The 20,754-nt window shown below is 39.5% G+C and overlaps 1 protein-coding gene across 2 annotated transcripts in view; it reads right to left on the bottom strand.

The window, feature by feature from the left end:
- Nucleotides 1–8,137: 8,137 nt before the first annotated feature.
- ttc8 (tetratricopeptide repeat domain 8) overlaps nucleotides 8,138–20,754 on the bottom strand; it is a 61,656-nt gene continuing 49,039 nt past the window's right edge. For both annotated transcript variants that reach the window (XM_060828521.1, XM_060828522.1), the window contains 4 exons: nucleotides 19,216–19,390; nucleotides 11,310–11,432; nucleotides 11,130–11,213; nucleotides 8,138–9,496 (listed from right to left, as the gene is read on the bottom strand). In XM_060828521.1, coding sequence (XP_060684504.1) covers nucleotides 9,380–9,496; nucleotides 11,130–11,213; nucleotides 11,310–11,432; nucleotides 19,216–19,390 — 499 coding nt within the window. In that variant the 3' untranslated portion in view covers nucleotides 8,138–9,379. The remainder of the gene's footprint in view (nucleotides 9,497–11,129; nucleotides 11,214–11,309; nucleotides 11,433–19,215; nucleotides 19,391–20,754) is intronic.

Raw genomic sequence — 20,754 nt, 5'->3', positions numbered from 1 at the left:
TTAGTAATCATTTTCTAATGTTCTATAGATTCAGGATCAGTTCCTTCAGATTGGTGGGTGGCTAATGTTGTCCCCGTTTTCAAAAAAGGAGGGAGAGAGAAAATATGAAATAATAGACCGCTTGGCCTGACGTCAGTGGTGGGAAAGATGCTGGAGTTAATTATAAAAGATGAAATTACGACTCATTTGGATAGCAGTAACAGAATAGGTCAGAGTCAACATGGATTTACGAAGGGGGAATCATGCTTGACTAATCTTCTGGAATTTTTTGAGGATGTGACTATGAAGATGGGCAAGGTGGAACCAGTTGATGTAGTGTACCTGGACTTTCAGAAAGCCTTTGATAAAGTCCCACATAGGAGGTTAGTGAGCAAAGTTAGGGCACATGGTTTTGGGGGCAAAATACTGACTTGGATTGAAAATTGGCTGACTGACAGGAAGCAACAGTGGGGTACTGCAAGGTTCGGTGCTGGGACCACAGCTGTTTACAATAAACATTAATAATATAGATGAAGGTATTAAAAGTAATATTAGCAAATTTGCTGATGACACAAAGCTGGGTGGCAGGGTGAAATGTGAGGAGGATGTTATGAGAATACAGGGGGACTTTTACAGGCTAGGTGAGTGGACGGATGCATGGCAGATGCAGTTTAATGTGGATAAATGTGTGGTTATCCACTCTGGTGGCAAGAACAGGAAGGGAAATTACTATCCAAATGGAGTCAAGTTAGGTAAAGGGGGGGGGTGGGTACAAAGAGATCTAAGTGTTCTTGTACATCAATCAATGCAGGTACAGCAGGCAGTGAAGAAAGCTAATGGCAAGCTGTCCTTCATAACAAGAGAAATTGAGTACAGGAGCAAAGAGGTCCTTCTGCAGCTGTACAGGGCCCTGGTGAGACCACATCTGGAACATTGTGTGCAGTTTTGGTCTCCAATTTTGAGGAAGGACATTTTGGCTATAGAGGGAATGCAGCGTAGGTTCACGAGGTCAATTCCTGGAGTGGGGGGACTATCATATGTTGAAAGATTGGAGCGACTGGGCTTGTGTACACTTGAGTTTAGAAGGATGAGAGGGGATCTGATTGAGATGTATAAGATTATTAAAGGATTGGACACATTGGATGCAGAAAGCATATTTCCGCTGATGGGTGAGTCCCGAACCAGAGAACATAGTTTAAAAATAACTGTGATTTGCAATCACCTGATGAAGGAGCGTCGCTCCGAAAGCTAGTGTGCTTCCAATTAAACCTGTTGGACTATAACCTGGTGTTGCGTGATTTTTAACTAAAAATAACTGGGTAGGCCATTTAGAACAGAGTTGAGTAGAAACTTCTTCACTCAGAGAGTGGTCAATATATGGAATGCTCTTCCCCAGAAGGTAGTGGAGGCCAGGACTCTGGATACTTTCAAGAAAGAGATGGGTAGAGGTCTTAAAGATAGTGGAATCAAGGGTTATGGGGATAAGGCAGGAACGGAATACTGATTGTGGATGATCAGTCATGATCATAATGAATGGAGGTTCTGGCTCGAAGGGCCGAATGGCCTACTCCTACACCTATTGTCTATTGTCTAGTTTTGCTCTTTCTCTCAGGGAAGTATCCACATATTGATAAAGAACATTTTCTTGAACACATTTGACAAATTCTTCACCATCCAAACCTTTAGCCTTTTTAAAAAAGCTTTTGTCTATCTGCTCTAATTTTCCTTATGTGAATTGGGTAATGTTGTTTTATAACCCTCCTGTGAAGCACCTTGGGCTTTTTAAATGCGTTAATGATGCATGTCCTGTAAGAATGATGCATGTACTGTAAGAATGACACTTTACACACTTCTCTCAGTGAGTAACAGGGATACTGTCATGTTGCAGTGATTTTGCGCTATAATGTAATACTTATATTAGCCACAGGGGGATGCAAAACCCCCATGAATCACAAAGCTCAATGGAGTCATAATATTTTGAAGGAAAAGGCAAAAAAAGAGCAGCACATAAGAATCACAAACTGCAATCCATATATTTTTTAAGTGAGATAAGTATCAAAACTAATAAAATCATCCAAGTGTATAATATTAACAGAATGCCCAGTGATACTTACCTCAGAATGACGGTTTAATTTAACCTCATATTTCTTGTACTTGTGAGAAAAATAATGTAGAATCAATTATGTTATTTTCGAAATGGAAGCTCAGCATGACATAGCTCACCTCTATATCAGACATCCATTTAGAACAAATGGTGAAATACTGGCATATCCCGTTGTAATTTTATTGCCAGAAGATTTGACTCATCATTTCCGAGATGCTGAATTATCTAATTATTTACTTACAAAGCTTGCAGAAATTTAACAATTTTATTTTATGCAAGCATTATTATTGGTTAATTATTCCCTCATCTGATTCAATAAATCAGGGAGAAACTACAATGTGAATCAAGCTCACAAACTATAGACTCACAGCCTATCTGCCGTAGACTGAATCAATTATTCTTATTCTGTTTGTTTTTCCCTGAGCTCCTTCAGAGGGCCGAGAATTTTCCAGTGTGTCGTCAGAAGTGCATGAACTCAGAACTTCCATTTGCTGCTTTCATTTCACTATGATCACATCCTACTATCCTTAGAGAGCTAATTTAAATAATAGGCAATGTCTGTACCTAAGCCCAAGGAGCATTTGCTCTATAGGAGCAAAAGATGGATGAATTCGGATTGGGTGTAATGTGAAAATACTTAAATCTCAAAATACCATTCGAATCTGTCCACTTCTGGTTTTAATGGAGTCATGATGGATGAGGATTTGGCTGGAAACAAACCCAAACTCTGCAGACTAGTAGACAGTATACACAGTTTAACGAGGTTCAGATGCCTCACATTTAATCTCTTCTAAATCTGTCATGGTTCCAGCCATGTATCCAGGCCTCAGGAAGTCCTGCACTTCAAGGAAGATGAGGACTGATGCCTGGAAATGATGATGCCAAGGGAGCTGGCATTCTTGCCCCACGTTCTCCAAACCCATTTCTCACTTTGTACTTTTGGACCCCGCCTCGATGATCAGAACCTCTCAGCAATTGCAAACACCAATTTCTGTTCCCATTTTGAAACCCTGCAATCATCACCATCTCACTGGGCTGTGAATCTGGTAGTACCACGAATGGGCTTTCTATCTGCTACAGGCAGAAGTCTGTGGATGAAGAAGATGTTGCCCTCTCCATTTTTAGGTGTTAACAGATTCAAATCAGCACTAAATAATTGTAGGATTTGCGTTGGGAAGTTCTTCTTCTTCTTCTAACAATGCTTAATATTTGGAATTGGCTACCAGAAATTTTTGGAATTGGTTCAAGGCCAATTATGCAATGAGGTGGAGAGATGTCAAGAATAGGTGAACTAAAATAAACTGAATGGCTTCCTTGTCTTTGTCTTGTGATCTTGTAATAATTTCAATTGATTGTTTAGAGGAAGATTTTTTGTGACATCAGTATTTCACTGCAAATAAATGGAAGATGTGTCACACTTTAGAACAGAATACATTAAATTGAGCACTGAACTTGTTTACTTTGAACAAGGAGTTGAAAATCTACCTTGAAGGAACATGTATAAAGAATATCAGAAAGTCTGTAATTAATTTATGAGCAAGGTTCAAGCTTACAGGATTTCAATTCCACCTTGACATTTTAATTTTGCAACCATTACCAATATGGTGTATGTGCATATTCTATAGTCCTTTTAGAGGGCTATTATAAAGGTTCTTGGTCATTTGATACATTCTAGCATATTTTACTTCATTGTTTGTGCTTTCAAAATTATTTCCATTTTTACTCAGGAATCCACTTATAGTCAAAACAGTCAGACCATTAGCAGGCTGGCCAGTGATCCCTGAAGATCTCACCCTCACACAGTGCTCTCCAACCAGCTGCAGCAGCTGCCAATCTGTTGTCATTCTAGTATTCAATTCTTCCCTTGCACAATCCAATTACAACAGTCTGGATAAACAAAATGAAGTCAAGCATAGACAGAACACCAGCTGGCGATGATTAAATGTACAAAACAGACTTGCAAATTTATTGTGAAAGGGCATATTGCAGTTTTAAGTAAAAATAAGTTTGAGACTTTGCATGGTGGTAATTTTTTTTAAGATGAATGTGCTAGTGACTGCTACTTAAGTTAAAAATATGTTAATGTTAGCATTTACCAAAGTTTTATGAAAGAAGTTGGATTAATTTTTATAGCATACATTTTCCACATATAATAATTGTTAATTTGACCAAACATTTGTACATTATTTCAGTTGAAAGGTCAATGAAATTGTAACATTTTTTATATCCACATTTTTACCTAATTGTTTTCAGTGAAATGAGATATTGGACTTATTTCTCCTGAACAAGTGTTAGTTGGGAAAAGAGGTGGCAAAGTAGTGATAATGTCACAGGACCATAATCCTGATGAAGGGCTTATACCCAAAACGTCGAATTTCCTGTTCCTTGGATGCTACCTGACCTGCTGCGCTTTTCCAGCAACACATTTTCAGCTCTGATACTTCAGCATCTGCAGACCTCACTTTCTCCTATAATCCAAAAACCCAAGCTAGTGCTCAGGGACACATGACTCAAATCTTATCATGGAAGATGATGTTTAAAACTATTTTTTTTAAATGGAATTGAAAGCTAGCCTAATGGCAAGCATGCAACTATGGTAAGCTTTTTCTCTAAGATTCTCAACGTAAAAAAAAATCCATCTGGTTCCCTAATGTCCATTAGGGAAGGAAATCTGCCATCCTCACCAGGTCTGGCCTACATGTGACTTCAGGTGAAAGTGGGTACTGCAATGCTGGAGATCAGAGTCAAGATTAGAGTGGTGCTGGAAAAGCATAGGTCAGGCAGCATCTGAGGAGCAGAAAAATCAACGTTTCAGGCAAAAGCCTAATGAAGGGCTTTTGCCCGAAACATCGATTTTCCTGCTCCTCAGATGCTGCCTAACCTGCTGTGCTTTTCCAGCACCTGTCTAATCTCTACATATGACTTTAGACCCAGGGGAGACTCCAGACACACAGCAGTGTGGTTGACTCTCAATCACCTTGGAAATATATCAGTGTTCCTTCCATGTCACCGGGGTCAAAATCCTGGAATTCCCTAATTGTATTGTGGGTTAACCCACAGCAGGTAGACGGCAGCAGTTCAAGAAAGCAGCTCACCACCACCTACTCAAGAGCAACTAAGGATGGACAATAAATGCTGGCCAGCCAGCAATGTCCACATCCCACAAAAATGAATAAATAAAAGTTTGATTTTACACCCAAGGTTTTAGCAGTGAAATGAGAATGGCAGTGAGCAGTGAAAAGCCAATTTGCCTGCATTTGTGTTTAATTAATATCTAATCCCACCTAATTTATCTGTAACTTCCTATTCTCCCACACATGACTGCAACCATTCCAGACATGAAAGCAAGAATAGCTACCGAGCAACTCCAGCTCATTGCTTGCTCCATCTTGATCAGCAGTCCCGAGAAGTTTCAAAGTGCAGACCACTAGCAGTGAGCAGCTGTAACCCTGTGCATTGGAAGTGCACAGACGTTACAACTCCCTGGGGTAACAGGCTAGAAATCAGGCTGAGCTATTCTGAGTCATCACAGAAGTTAACAATTTTATAGAAGTACTCAAAATTTTCGAATAAAACTATTTTTAGGCAAAAGTGGACAGAAAGTATGGACCAGGTTTCACTACATAATAATTACTATTACAAATAAATATTCTACCTACAGATAAATAATTATGTACCATTGCTATATCACTAAAAAAAAAGCAACTCCTTTACAAAATTTCACCTATGCATACATACTGATAGACTCACAAACAAGAAGTGTCTTTGTGAAAGAGAAAGGCTGCAAAGGCAGTTCAATGGTCCCTGTTCACAGAGTCCACTGAGGTGGTCCTTTAGGGCATGTCAGGTCCTACTGTTCCTTGATCTTCCTTTGCCATGTACTTTCACTTGCTTTCAAGAGGCACAGCATGGCTGGTTCACACTTACAATGTCTCTAACTTATTGGTTATAACCCACAACTGATGAGGAGGATATAAACTAGCTTTCTTCAGGCTTGAGGATATTTTTACTGCAGTGAAAGGACAGCTCCTTCCCTTCTGGAAATCCGATAGCTTACCAGTGTGAACGATTGAACAGAAACTATCTACAAAGGCAGGTAGAAGGCCTTTGGCATCAACAACTAGACAATTTCACAGACTGATTATGTACTTGCTGCCGGCGGAATCTTCATTTGTACACACACCTTAACTCTAGCTCACCAACAGACTTTCCTCATTTCTTGAACAAACAGCATTTACAATTAGTTTCAAGTAACTTGTTTCTCAAAAAGTCCAGTAATCCTTTCCACAATCCTTGGTTTTTATAATGGCCTATTTCTCATATCACTCCACATTAAAAGAACACAAAAATAAAAAGCTATGTCTTTTATATCTTTTATGATTCTGGCTGATGTTATTACTGGATGAGTCAGATCCCAAACTGAATTCTGGTTTGTAGACTTATTTTCCTTTACGTAGTCATTCAGAGAAACATAAGCACATAATGCTGCAAGTCTGATTTTAACAATACAGAAGTGCATTATACAAAAAGAAAACATAAGCTAGTCTATTTACACATATATATTTGAAATATGTCAAAACACAGTAGAAAATACAATACCATCTTTTCCTAAAAGCATCCCTTTACAGTACACAAACACTAGAGTAAATTCCCTTCTACAGGTTGACTTGAGGTTTTCAAACTCTCAAAAGCAGCACATGAAAACCAAAATTAAGTATTCACACAACTGAGATTTCATTTTTTCAGCTTGAAAACCCCTTTAATGTTCTCATCAAACACTTATGTTCTGAAACTGTCAACTTACGTTAAACTTAAAGCCTCTATACTGAGGTAAACTATTTTCTGAACAAACTCTTTTCTCTTGGAGAAACTACTCCATACATCTAGCTTTAACCAGTACTTTCGTGCACTAGTGAAAGTTTTTCAATCTATGGGTTTTTACCCTAAGCTAATCAAAATCAATTCCTGATGCTTCAAACTTCTCAATGCAAAGTGATGGCTAAGCGGTATTATGGCTAGACCCAAGTAAGGTTCAGACAACTCGGGTTTAAATCTCTGCCATGGGAGAGGTAGAATTTGAATTTAATGAAAACCTCGAATTAATCATCTAATGATGACAGTGAAAATGTTGTTGATTGTCAGAAAACACCCATCTGGTCCTCTAATGTACTTTAGGGAAAGAAACTGCTGCCCTTACTTGGTCTGGCCTACATGTGACTCCAAACCCACAGGAATGTGAGTGACTCTGAACTGTCCTCTTGGTGATTGGGAATGGACAATAAATGCCTGGCCAGCAAAACTCACATGCCATAAATGAATAAAACAAGAAACAAATTTACATTACTACTCCAAGAACTCTGTTTTAAAATGGCATAAAAAAAGCTTCAGAAGTATTGACAATTTAATCAACAAAATGCCTATATACATGTAGCACTAGTTAAAAACCTAAACTTTAGATTAAACTATATTTTATTGTTACATCACATATCAGCCTCACCACATTCTTATGGTACAGCTCCAACCCATTTAGAATACAGTTCTCCACTTCAGTCTAGCAGTTTGGAAAAAACATTCATTGTAATTCTACCCCCAAAGCCACTTTGTTAGCAGGGACAGTCACCCAACTCATGCTGGAACAAGGTGTAACTCAGGGCTCTTACTCTCCATCTTAGAAGTCACTCACTATACCTACATGGGTGCTCACAGCATCACTACCTTGCCCTGCCTCACCTTTGTGTTCTGTTAACTCATTCAGAACCCAAAAGTTCATAAAATATCTGTCTTGCCTCATCTATCAGCACAGCAATGTATTAAAAATAATACAATTTGAATAATAGCACTACACTCCTGCCAAAATTTATCCCTCAGAAAATACTATATAGCTGAAATGGTCATTTAATAACAACACTTCAAATGTAATTCACTGCCAGTGAACATGTTGCATTGTTTTAGGGGACATGAAAGAAGCTGTATAAATGCAAATTATTTTCAAGTAAAAGAAAACACTGCAGCAACAGCCATCTGTAGGAAACACATTTTTAATATTGCCTGTGATAACAACAGTTGATACAAGCCAAATCTTTATTTAGCGTTTTTATTTAGATGGTTACTGTACAACTTCCTTTACAAAACAGGTTGAAATACCATCACAAACACATTTTCACTTGCTGGACTATAACTGGTTCTTTATGAGAAATAGAATTTGAATATACAAAAATTAACAAAATGGTGCCTCCTTTAAAAGGAATGATATGAAATTGTATCTTAACTATGAATATTATGCTGTGATCTTTGTGAGGGTTCTTGGATTTTCAAAATACTAATATAAAATCTTCTTTGAATGTTTTAATCTACTTTCAGATTACCCTCAATCAGATGGCCTGCCTCCCATGCTATCAGCAGGTAAGTCAACATGACAGCTGTATTAAGACATTTACTATATGTCAAATATTTTGTACAATACAACCAAAACTACTGTTGCTATATCAGTTATTGGCTTTACTCTGGCACTGATTGACATGCACACAGTGAGCACAAAAATAGTTTCAATAGCTCCACTAATCTAAATCCATAATTCTCATATTCATTGCACATTTGATGAACTGGAGATTGAATTTTTAAACTCCACCAAGGCTGGAAGCAGAGGTTCCTGCCTCGATTCCTCAGTGTTTGTGTTTGGAAGTGACATGCTCAGGGGCCTGGGATTTTCCTGTTAGCTACCAGCTTCCTGATGCAATTGTGGTGGGAGAGGTAATGCCAGCAAGGGCCTGTTTACTGTATGGAGGTGGCTCTCCAGCAAATGGCCAATTTTTCACTGCACCGGGTAAGCCTTCCTTGCTTGCTTGGATATGGGTACAGCCAAAGGTCACTATAATTACGATTCAGCTACATCCTCCCAATCACAGTGGTACCTCAGCTGCTTTTATGATTAAGAAGGGGTGATGAGTGCTTCCATGCTGAAGTGCTCTCTTGGTTACTTTTTACTACTTTCAACCCTGTTACCCTGCCCACAGACCTTAACTGGAATAGAAATGTGACAAAAGCAACTTTAATGGAGTGCCCCTGTCAAAATCCCAAAGGTAGACTGTATCTCCCACCCGGTGGGTGAGTTTGGGGCAGTTCTGACTCCCAGTTCCCTGCATCCAAAGTGAAAATGCATCCCTGAGCCTCAGTATGAGGTAGAAAGCTAAGATTATGGAACTAACAATTGTACTGCCACATCATGCAGTATCTGAATTATGTAAATATCTCACATAACAACAAAAAAATCCCAAGATCATTGCATCATGGTTACAGTTAAAGCATGGCAAAGTGTTGTTGCAATTGCTTGATTAATTGCTGAGTGTCAACATGTTCTGGGAACGCAGCTGCTGATTTCTGCGCAGCTATATAACTGCTCTGAAGGTCTCCAACCTGGAAGAGACAAACAGATGTCAGTGTAATGTAGATCATCCATCAAGATACTTCGCCGTGCAAGTGTTCAAAGCAAGTATTGGCAAATATTCTAGTTTTATTTAGTTCCTAAGGCAAACATCAAGGTTTAACTCTGTATTTTTAGATTATCAGCAAGTGAACAGTCTTTATTGGTTGCCATGCAGTTTCCTCTGTTGGAGCAATTGCAGACCAGGTAACTGCTTTGCAGAACATCTCAAGTCTGTTCATAAAAGTGACTTAGCCCTAGGAGTATTGGACTGGACACTTTGCTAAACAGTCTATTTCCCATGGCTTGACAACATGCTCAAAAGCTTTGATTTTAACTCTTTTCCCCATCTGGCATAGCCAAACTAAAGTAAAAATTAGGGGACATACCATAACTGAGCAGGCTTCCTTCCTCACATATCCAAATACTAACTGACTCTTTTGAGCAGGTCACTAACAGGGAGGGAGTGGGATCTTTAAAAATGCAGATCAGATTTTGTATGATTATTTCTAAAGATTAATCATTGGTAAACATCTTAAAGTAGAACTGCCCAGATTTTTGAAAGTTACAATTAAACGTAATGAAACTAGGAATATAGCAGCTATGAAGGGCTCTCGGATGCATGGTAACGTTCCTACTGTTAGGTTAGAAAGCCTGGATTCAAGTCCTGCCTGCTCCAGAGATGTGTCACAACATATTTGAACAGGTGGATTAAAAATATCTACAAAAGCTATAACGGAGAAGTGACTCACGAAAGGACAGGACTTAGGACTCGATGATAAATATTCCTGGATAAAGACGGTCATGTAGGATTATACCCTCTGGTTCTGGACTCTTACAAAAGGAGAAGCAACTACCCCATGTCCATCTTGTCAAGACTGCCCAAGAATCTTATAATGTTTCAAGAATTTGTCTGTCATATTCCCGGAATCAACCTAACAAACTTTCTCTGGACAGCCTTCATTGCCAGTATATCTTTGCTTAGATCCAAGTGGTGTGCAGGAGCACAGGGATAACAGGGACATAGCATACAACAATATGGAGGTTATGTTGAACTCAAAGACACTAGCGCAGCTTCAGCTAAAGTAATGCATCCAGCTTTGATGCACTTTAGGAAGAATGTGAAGATATTGGACAGAGCGTGTGGATTAGGGTTTACTAGAATGGTTCTCAGGATGAGAAATTTCAGTCATGAAGATCTATTGGGGAAACTGGGACTGTTTCCATTGGAGAAAAGAACCTTAAGAAGAGATTGGATTGAAGCATTTAAATTCATAAGAGGTCTGAACAAATTAGGAGAAAATATTCCCAATTGTGAAAATTCAAGAATGAGAGCACAAGGCTATAAAGTAATTTGTGAAAAAGACAAGTTATATGATGAAATCGCTTTCTCATGAAATGAGCAGTTCGAATCTGGAATGTGCTGCTTGAGATTGTGGTGGAGGTATTTTCAATTGAGACATTAAATAGGGAATGGGATGTCTATTTGTAAAGGAAACCCTGTGCAGATTACAGGGAGAAGGCAGGAAAATGACACTGAGTGAATTACTCATTGGAGAGTTGCTGCAGCCAATGAGCCAACTGGCATCCCTCTTCGGTGCAATAATTCTGTGCTTGTATTGTTACCTTATCTGAAAGTGCAGCAAAGTTATAATGCAGTTCATACATATGAGGAGCCAGTGCTGCAGCTGTTTGTAGAAACCCCCGAGCCTAAAAATAAAAATGAAGAATAGAGTCATGGAATAAGTGAATGGTTTACTTCTAAAGTATCTTTTTCCTACATACATGACAACTTTGGCAACTCACCTGTTCATAATGACCTTTGTGCACCTCCAGGACAGCTAAATTGTTATAAGCTTCTGCATGATCATTGTTGTTGGCTAGTGCCAGTTTAAAACATTGGTAGGCCAAATTCATATCTCCTATTCCCTAAAAAGAAAGGCAACATGATATCCAGTTACAAATGAAGGGTTGCTGTATGTTTTACCACACATAACCATCAAAAACACAAACACCTGGTCACACCAAGAAAACAGGAAAAAAAAATGGATTTCTGTGCAGAGATTCACTGAGAAAAAATTATTTTTAGTCAAGATGTCTCCAAAGATCATAAAACCATATGATATAGAAGCACAATTAGAGTATTTGGCTAATTGAGTCTGCTCCACAATTTGATCATAGAACATACAACAGTACAGCATAATACAGGCCCTTCAGCCCTTGACGTCGTGCCGACTTTTTATCTTATACTAAGATCAAACTAACCGACATACCCTACATTTTACTATCATCCATGTGCCTATCCAAGAGTCACTTAAATGTCCCTCATGTCTCTGAATCCATTATCACTGCTGACAGTGCATTCCTATCACCCTAAAATTATGCCTCCTTGTGATAGCCATTTCCACCCTGGGAAAAAGTCTCTGGCTGTCCAGTCTACCAATGCCTGTCATCATCTTGTACACCTCTATCAGGTCACCTCTCATCCTTCTTTGCTCCACCTTATCAAACACTTTGCTAAAATCCATATATACCACATGCACTGTTCTACTTTCATCAATGAGTTTTGTCACATCCTCAAAGAATTCAATAAGTTTTGTGAGGCGTGACCTGCCCCTCACAAAGCCATGCTGACTATCTCTAATCAAGCTATGTTTTTCCAAACAATCAGAATTCTCTCCAACAATTTGCCCAGCAGCGACGTAAGACTGACTGGTCTGTAATTCCTTGGGTTATCCCTCTTCCCTTTCTTGAACAAGGGAATAACATTTACCACCCTTCAATCATCTGGTACTACTCCAGCGGAGAATGAGGATGCAAAGATCATTGCCAAAAGTGCAGCAAACTCTTCCCAAAGCTTCCCATCGTAATCTTAGGTATATCAAGTCTGGCCGGGGACTTATCTATCCACATGTTTTACAAACTTTCCAGTACATCCTCCTTTTTAACATCAACCTGTTCGAGCATATCGACCTGTTTCACGCTGTCCTCACAAATGACAAGGGTCCCTCTCACTAGTGAATACTGAAGCGAAGTATTCATTAAGGACCTCCCCTACCTCCTCCGACTCCAGGCACAAGTTCCCTTCACTATCCCCGATCTGGCCATCCTCTTGTTCCTCGCATAAGTGTACAATGCCTTGAGGTTTTCCTTAATCCTATAGTCCAAGACATTTTCATGTCCCATTTGCACTCTCCTAAATTTATTCTTCAGTTCTTTCTTGGTTACCTTGTAGCTCTCCAGAGCCTGTCTGATCCTTGCTTTCTCAACCTTAAATAAGCTTCCTTCTTCTTCATGACTAGATGTTCCATATCTCTTATCATCCAAGGTTCTTTTACACTACCATCCCTTCCTTGCCTCAGTGGGGCAAACCTATCCAGCACTTACAGCAGGTGCTCCCTAAACAACTTCCATATTTCTATCATGCAGTTCCCTGAGAATGTCTGCTTCCAATTAATGCTCCACAGTTCGTGCCTAATAGCACTGTAATTCCCCCTCCTCCAATTAAATACTTTCTCATACCGTCTGCTCCTATGCCTCTCCATAAGTATTGTTAAGGTCAGTATCACAAAATGCTCTCCCACTAAGAGATCTGACACCTGACCCAGTCCGTTGTCAAGCACCAAATCCAAAATGGCCTCCCCTCTAGTCAGCCTATCTACATATTGAGTCAGGAATCCTTCCTGGACACACCTTATAAAATCTGCTCCATCCAAACTATTTGCACTAAGGAGGTTCCAATCAATTTTAGGGAAGTTGAAGTCACCCATTACAACAACCCTGTTACTTCTGCACCTTTCCAAAATCTGCTGCCCAATCTGCTCCTCTCTGTTGCTATTGGGAGTCCATAGAAAACTCCACAATAAAGTGACTGCTCCTTTCCTGTTTTTGACTTCCATCCATAATGACTCAGTAGACAAACCCTCCTCGGTAGCCTTCCTTTCTGCAACTGTGATACTATCCCTGATTAGCAATGCCACCCCCCAAACTTTTTTTATCTCCCTTCCTGTTCCTTTTGAAACATGTAAACCCCAGAACATCCAGCAATCATTCCTGCCCCGTGATACCTAAGTATCTGTAAAGGCAACAACACTGTAGCTCCAAGTATGGATCCATGCTCAAAGTTCATCACCTTTATTCCTGACACTTCTTGCTTTAAAATCATCACACATCAATCCATCACACCGACTGCAACTTTGCCCTATCAACTGTCTATCCTTCCTCATTGACCTCTGCACACTGTATCTGCCTGTTGACCAACTACCCCATCCTCTGATTGATAGCTCTGGTTCCCATCCCCCTGCCAAACTAGTTTAAACCCTCTCTAAGAGCTCCAGCAAACCTCCGGCCCAGGATATTGGTGCCCCTCCAGTTCAGGTGCAACCTGTCCTCCTTGTACAGCTCCCACCTTCCCCAGAAGGTATACCAATGATCCACGTATCTGAAGCCCTCCCTCTTACACCAGTTCTGCAGCCACGTGTTCAGCTGCATTCACTCTCTGTTCCTAGCCTCACTAGCATACACCATGACTGATGCAGGTTTCTCAGCTCCATTCTCCCTCCTTCTCCCCCTAACCTTTGATTCCCTTACTAATCAAGAACCTATCTATTTCTCTTAAATATACTCAATGACTTGGGCTCCACAGCCCTCTGTGGCAATGAGTTCATAAGAGTATAGATTTTTCTCCTTCTCAGTTCTAAAGGATCATCCTTTTATTCAGAGGCTGTGCCTCAGGTGGAAACCAAGGGGAAACTCTTATCCCCATCCACTCTATTCAGGCCTCTCAGTATTCTGTAAATTTCAATGAGATTCTCTCTCCTCATCCTTCTAAACTCCATCGAATACAGACTCCGAATTCTCACCTGCTCCTCATATGACAAGCCCTTCATCCTTGCGTTCATTCTTGTGAACGTCCTCTGGATCCGCAAGGCTAGCAAATCCTTCTTTAGATACAGGATCTAAAACTGATTACAATACTTAAAATGCAATTCTAGCAGAGCTTTATATAGCCTCAGCACTACATCCACGCCACTTTATTCTACCACTCGCGAAATGAATGCTGAAATTGCACATGCCTTCTGAACTGCCAACTAAACTTACACGTTAAAAGAACCCTGGATTAAAACTTGTATCTCTCGTTGTGCTTCAGATTTCTGAAACCTTTCCTGGGTTAGAAGCTAATCTATGCCCCTTTACTTCCTATCAGAGTGCATAACCTCACACTTTCCCACATTGTATTCCATCTGCCACTTGTTTGCCCTCTCTCCTAGACTGTCCAATTCCTTCTGCATCGTCTCCACTTAACAGTACCTGTGTCCCTCCACGTATCTTTGTGTCATCTGCAAACTTAGCAACAATGCTCTCAGTTCCTTTGGCCAGATCGCTAATGTATAACATGAATAGTTGTGGTCCCCAAAGTGACAACTACAGAACTCCACCAGTCACTGGTTGCCTGAAAAAGACCCTTTTCCTCACCCTCTGCCTTCTGCTCGTCTGTCAATCCTCTATCCATGCCAATTCCTTGCCCCTACCTCCATGTGCTCTAATTTTATTTAGCAGCCTCCTCTGCAGCATTTTTAAAAGGCCTTCTGGAAATCCTTGCTTGTTACATCCTCTAAAGAATTCTAACAGATTTGTCAAGCACGATCTCCCCTTGATCAAACTTGCCAACTCATTCCTATTTTACCATGCATTTTCAATACTCAGCCATCTCTTCCTTATAATGGATTCTAAAATCTTATCAATGTCTGAAGTCAGGCTAACCGTCCTATAATTTCCAGTCTTCTACCCTCCTCTCTTCTTAACAGGGTTGTTGTGTTCACTATTTTCCAGGTCCCTGGGACCCTCTTGACTCTAATGATATCTGAAAAATCACCACCAATGCCTCTACAATCTCCATAGCTCTCTCTTTCATAACCCTGGGGTGTAGTCTGGTCTGGATGATCTATCCACTTTTACATCTTTCAGCTATTCCAGTGAAGGCCACGACACTCATCTTTGCTCCGTGACTCTTTTGAAGTTCTGCAATGCCACTGGTGTTTTCCACTGTGAAGACTGAAGCAAAGTAACTATTCAGTTCCTCTGCTGTTTTTTTGTTCCCCATTACTACTTCTCCAGCCCCATTTTCCAGTGGTCCAGTGCCCACTCTTGCCTCTTTTACCTTTTATGTATCTCAAAAAAAACCTTTGTAACCTTCTTATATATTACTTGCTAGCTTATGCTTATATTGCATCTTCTCCCCACTTACTGCTGTTTTGTTGTTCTCTCCCAGCCTTTAAAAGGTTTCCTAACCTTATTACTTCCCACTAATCTTCATAACATTGTATGCTTTTACTTTTGCTTTTAAGCTGTCCCTTGTCCTCACCTGAGTATGTTTCTTCTTACTTGGAGTGAAATTCTGTTGTGGCTGCCAAATTACCCACAAACTCTCTTGCCACTGTTGCTCTATTGTCTTCCCTGCTAGGCTGTCCTTCCAATGAACTCTGGGCCAGCTCCTCCCTCATGTTTTTGTAATTACCTTTACTCAGTTGTAATAACATTACATCTGATTCTAGCTTCTCCCTCTTAAATTGCAGGGTGAATTCTATCATGTTGTGGTCACTAACCTCTATGAATTTCTTCATCTTACCCTCCCAAAGCAAGTCTGGCTCATTATACATCAAACCCAGAATTGTCTGTTTCCTGGTGGGCTCTACCACAGGTTGCCCCAAAATGATGTGGTGTGAAATGTTCAGATGGCTGTCAGTCTGGCAATATGTAGGCCGTTGTGTCCAATTTGGCAATTTTCTCTGGGATCTTAACAGATGTTGTTTGCTCAGGAAACACAGTATGGAAAGGACTTTCAGTTGGTTTTCAAGAGTACAATCCAGTCTCACATTGGATTTAGCACTAACAGTACTTCAGAATCAAGAGACATGAGCTGAGCAGCTCCTTTCATGGCAAGCTTCCTCAATTAAACATCCAAAGCCATTTCTAAACATGCAAAACATTGTTCAAACAGAACAACCAGAAAGCCCAAAAAATTGTGAGTGGTTTTCCTTGAAGGGAGCTTCAGCATTAAGATCATCAAATGCCTGGAACTGTTTGGTGTTCAACAAATGAAATGGAAAAAAGGTTTCACATTGACTTTTTAAAAATATTAGCTATCTTCACAATCCATGAAACTCAATTCCACAAATATTAAATCATAACATCACATGTCATAAAACAACCTGAAATTGCAATTTACTGTAAACAATTCATTATACAGTTTAAAAAAGTAACATTGGAATTCATTGTGTGGAACATAACAACAGCATGGATCTGTTATGCAAAACAGTCCATTTACTTATGTAAATATTTTCTAATACTTCAGTGCAATTAATTAAATAAATCTAGAATAAAAACCTAACAATCAACATGGGCAGTGACAAACTTACTTGCCTATTTAAAAAACCTAACTTGGTTCACTAAGTTGGTTTAAGAATCCTGCCATTCTTACTTGGTCTGCTGTAGATGTGGCTCTAGGCCCATGACAGTATGGTTAACTCAAAGCTACCTTCTAAATTGGCATTGAAAAGGCTGTAAGTCACATTCAAAAAGTCAATACCTCTGAAAGAGCGATTAGGGATGAACAAAAAATGTTGGCCATGTCAGTGGTACCAACAGCTTGGCACCTGTTGAGACCCCAAACACTGACCCAAATCCTAACCCTCTGATTAGTTGGCAGCTCTGAGGTGGGATTTCATGTCAATGAAAATCTGAAACTTCACTTTAGGTTATTAATGATAATTGGGACAGGGCATGGGGTAGTGGACTCCAGCACTTCACAACTCAGCCCAGTGATTTGGGTAAAATGCAGGTGTCCAGTTAAAGTTTGACCTCTCTGGCACTAATGGTTTAGCTTGGGTATTGATCTTCAGGATGTTGTGACCCATTATGTTAAAGCTGCAATGTCAGTTGCTGCCTCCCATATGTTGATTCTCTACACGAGATTGCACTATTTTTTCCTGCAGGAAAAGAGGATGTGCATGTTATTGAAAAACCAAGTGGGGAAATATGCATTCCTGCTGAGTGCAATTGTGTGGAATATACAGTGAGGAAGGAATCCTGTAAGAAGTTACTGGTTTGCAAGTGCCACAGTATGAAAAGATAATGATGTTCGTGTCTGTTGTGAAGACAACACAGGATGACTTTATGCCTCAAAAGAAGAAAGGAAGGAGCTTGAGTGTGTCCTTGTGACAGGATGCTCAAGGGGTCATGGAGTAGAGGGAAATGGGGTAACCAGAGAAAAGGAATGTTGCATGTAAAAGGACAGGACATATGAAGTGTGCTCATTCTTACTTCTTGACATAGATGAACCTATTCCTCACTGCATCCATGTCCTGTGGATTATGCTGATAGACATGACCCTCTCAACATCCTAAGTCAAGTTTTGCTGCAGTGTTTTAGGAGACATACTTGCAGAACTTAAGGAATAATCCTTCTCTCTTTGTCCAGACCTCTCCCATCACTTTCTCCAGAAAGGCATTGGACAGTCTGAAATGAATTGATTTCAGAAAGTCTCTATTTTGTGTGTGAAAGCAAGGAATGCAAATCCATTCAACAGTGTATTGTTGCTTTAAATGTCTTGAGCATCCTGCTGGCAATTTTACCATGAAAGTGGGCCAACTGTCCATTTCCTCAACAAACAATCAGGCGGTCAGATATTCTAAAAAATTACATTGAACTGATGCCCGGGAGTTAAATCATGTTGGCTTTATGTCAGTGATGTTAAGAGATTGATTTCTTCCTCATGTCACTACCCTCAGCAATGCTGACTCAGATTTAGAAGCATGGATATAACAATTACTGTTATATCTTAAATAAATTATAATTTCTTAAATATTTTTGATAAAAATCAAACAAACTGAAGGTCAATATTATCATAAATGCATTTCAGCAGTACTTGCTATTTTTAAAAGAAGTTATGATGCAAAATGATTCACAAAATCTTCTAATAAAGTTTGTGTATTTCACTGCCTTCATAACCAATTATTTAAATACTGCTGGAAATAGATTAATGAGCAGTCATCTGAATAAATGTATAGAACATACAAGGATAATTAATCCGAAAAAGACTACCAGAACTATTACTATTAAATTCCTAATTACAAATCTTGTTTTAATTGTGATAACTGTACCACAATCATATTTCATATATCCATTAATATTAATTTACTACTTTCCATCACTCACTTTTCTGAACCACTAAGGCTTACAACTGTGTTAATTCAATTTAGTTTAAGAGTATTAACACTGGCATTTGTCTAGAGGAGAAAAAGACATCAGAATAGGAGTATGCCATTCAGCCCTTCGAGCCTGATCCGTCATTCAAAAAAATCATGGCTGATCTCAATTCTACTTTCATCTCTACTCTACATAAACCTTGACTTCCTTGTCTGTTGAAACACTAACTCAACCCTGCATAAATTCAATGACCAATTCTCAACTGTTTTCTGGGGGAAATAATTCTTTATACTAAGGATGTGCAGGGAAAAAACTGTCCTCATCTCATTCTTAAAAACCGGATTTCTTAATCTTGAGCTGCACTCCCTGTTCTAGTCTCTTTTACAAGGAGAAAGCATCCTTTCAGAATCTACTCTGTCACAACCCCTGAGGATCTAATTTCCTTATTTATATTCGATGTAATTGGAAAGAAAGCTATAATAATTTGTGTAATGAATTCACATACCACTGCTACATGGCCAAGATTGTACCATACGTCAGCCACTTCCTCATCATTCACAGCCAGTGCAAGTGCTCTTTGAAATGAGCTCAGAGTCATATCATACTGCTGTGCATAAAAGCAGCACAGCCCTAGGTTGTTGAAGAGCTGACAATTATAAACACCCATTTGGAGAAGTCGCCTGCAGAAAAGAGAATCTTTTCAACATAATTCCAAAACCAAAAACATTGAACTCTTTGCATAACAAGCAAAACGTACAACATGAATTAATAGAGTCAGAGAGCACAGATATAGACCCTTTGATCCAATTTGTTCATGTTGGTCAGACATTCCAAACTGACCTAGCCCCATTTGCCATCATTTGGCCCTTCTCCCTCTAAACTCTTCCTAATCATATACCCTTTCAGGTGCCTTTAAAATATTATAATTGTATCTGCCTCCACTATTTCCTCTGGAAGCACCCTCTGCGTGAAAAATGCCCAATATTTTAGATTTTCATATAGGGAGTCATTATAATCTGTTTTCATTTTACAAAGTTTTACAGTTGTCCTTTTATTAATTCATGAAAAGAATTTATAACAATTGCTCATGTCAAAGTATTCAGTCTTTCTTATTTTTCTCACATTTCTATAATAACATCTTACTGCATCAGTATTTCCACTCACTCTGCTGGCCTATGAATGGCTAACTTGCTGGGATGTGTGCAAAAGAGCTCAAGATGAATTTATTTCTCCTATAAGCAAACATCTGTTGACATCATCAGCTGCTTAATCTACCATTTTGACCCAAAGGTAAGAATACAAGCTGGTTCAGTTGGCAGTTAGGAAGACAAATGCAATGTTAGCATTCGTTGGGACAGTGCTAGAATACAAGAGCAGGATGTGCTATTGCAGCAGTATAAGGCTATGGTCAGACTGAATTTGAAATATTGTGAGCAGTTCTGGACCTTGTAGCAAAGGAAGGATGTGCTACCCTTGGAGGAAATCCAGAGGAGGTTCACAAGAATGAGAGTGGTTGAGAACTCTGGGTCTGTATTTGATGGGAGTTTAGAAGGATGCAGGAGACTCTAATTGAAACTTGCTGAATACTGAGATTCCTAGATCGAGTAGATGTGGAAAAAATGTTTCTATTTACAGGAGAGACTAGGACAAAAGGACACAGCCTCAGGGTGAAGGGACAATCCTTCAGAACTGAGATGATGAAAAATTTCTTCAACCAGAGAGTGGGGAATCTGGGGAACTCAATGGCACAGAAGACTGTGGAGTCCAAAGTATTTTTAAGACAGAAATAGATAGGTCTTTGATTATTTAGGGTTTCAAGGGTTATGGGAAGAAAGCAGGAGAATGTGGTTGAGTAACATGTCAGCCTTCATCGAATTGAAAAGCTGACTCAATGTGCCAAATAGTCTAATTCTGCTCCTATACCTTATGGTTTTCTGGTGTAAATGGATTCCAAACCAGGCCAAATCTGCTGTGGGCCAAAGCCTGGACTCAGAAAGCCTAGCGAGGCAGGCTCAAACAAAAAAGTCTGCTCGCTCAGGGGTTA

Source organism: Hemiscyllium ocellatum, chromosome 8, assembly GCF_020745735.1.
Source record: "Hemiscyllium ocellatum isolate sHemOce1 chromosome 8, sHemOce1.pat.X.cur, whole genome shotgun sequence".
Lineage (NCBI taxonomy): Eukaryota > Metazoa > Chordata > Chondrichthyes > Orectolobiformes > Hemiscylliidae > Hemiscyllium > Hemiscyllium ocellatum.
This window is presented reverse-complemented; position numbering and strand designations above follow the sequence as displayed.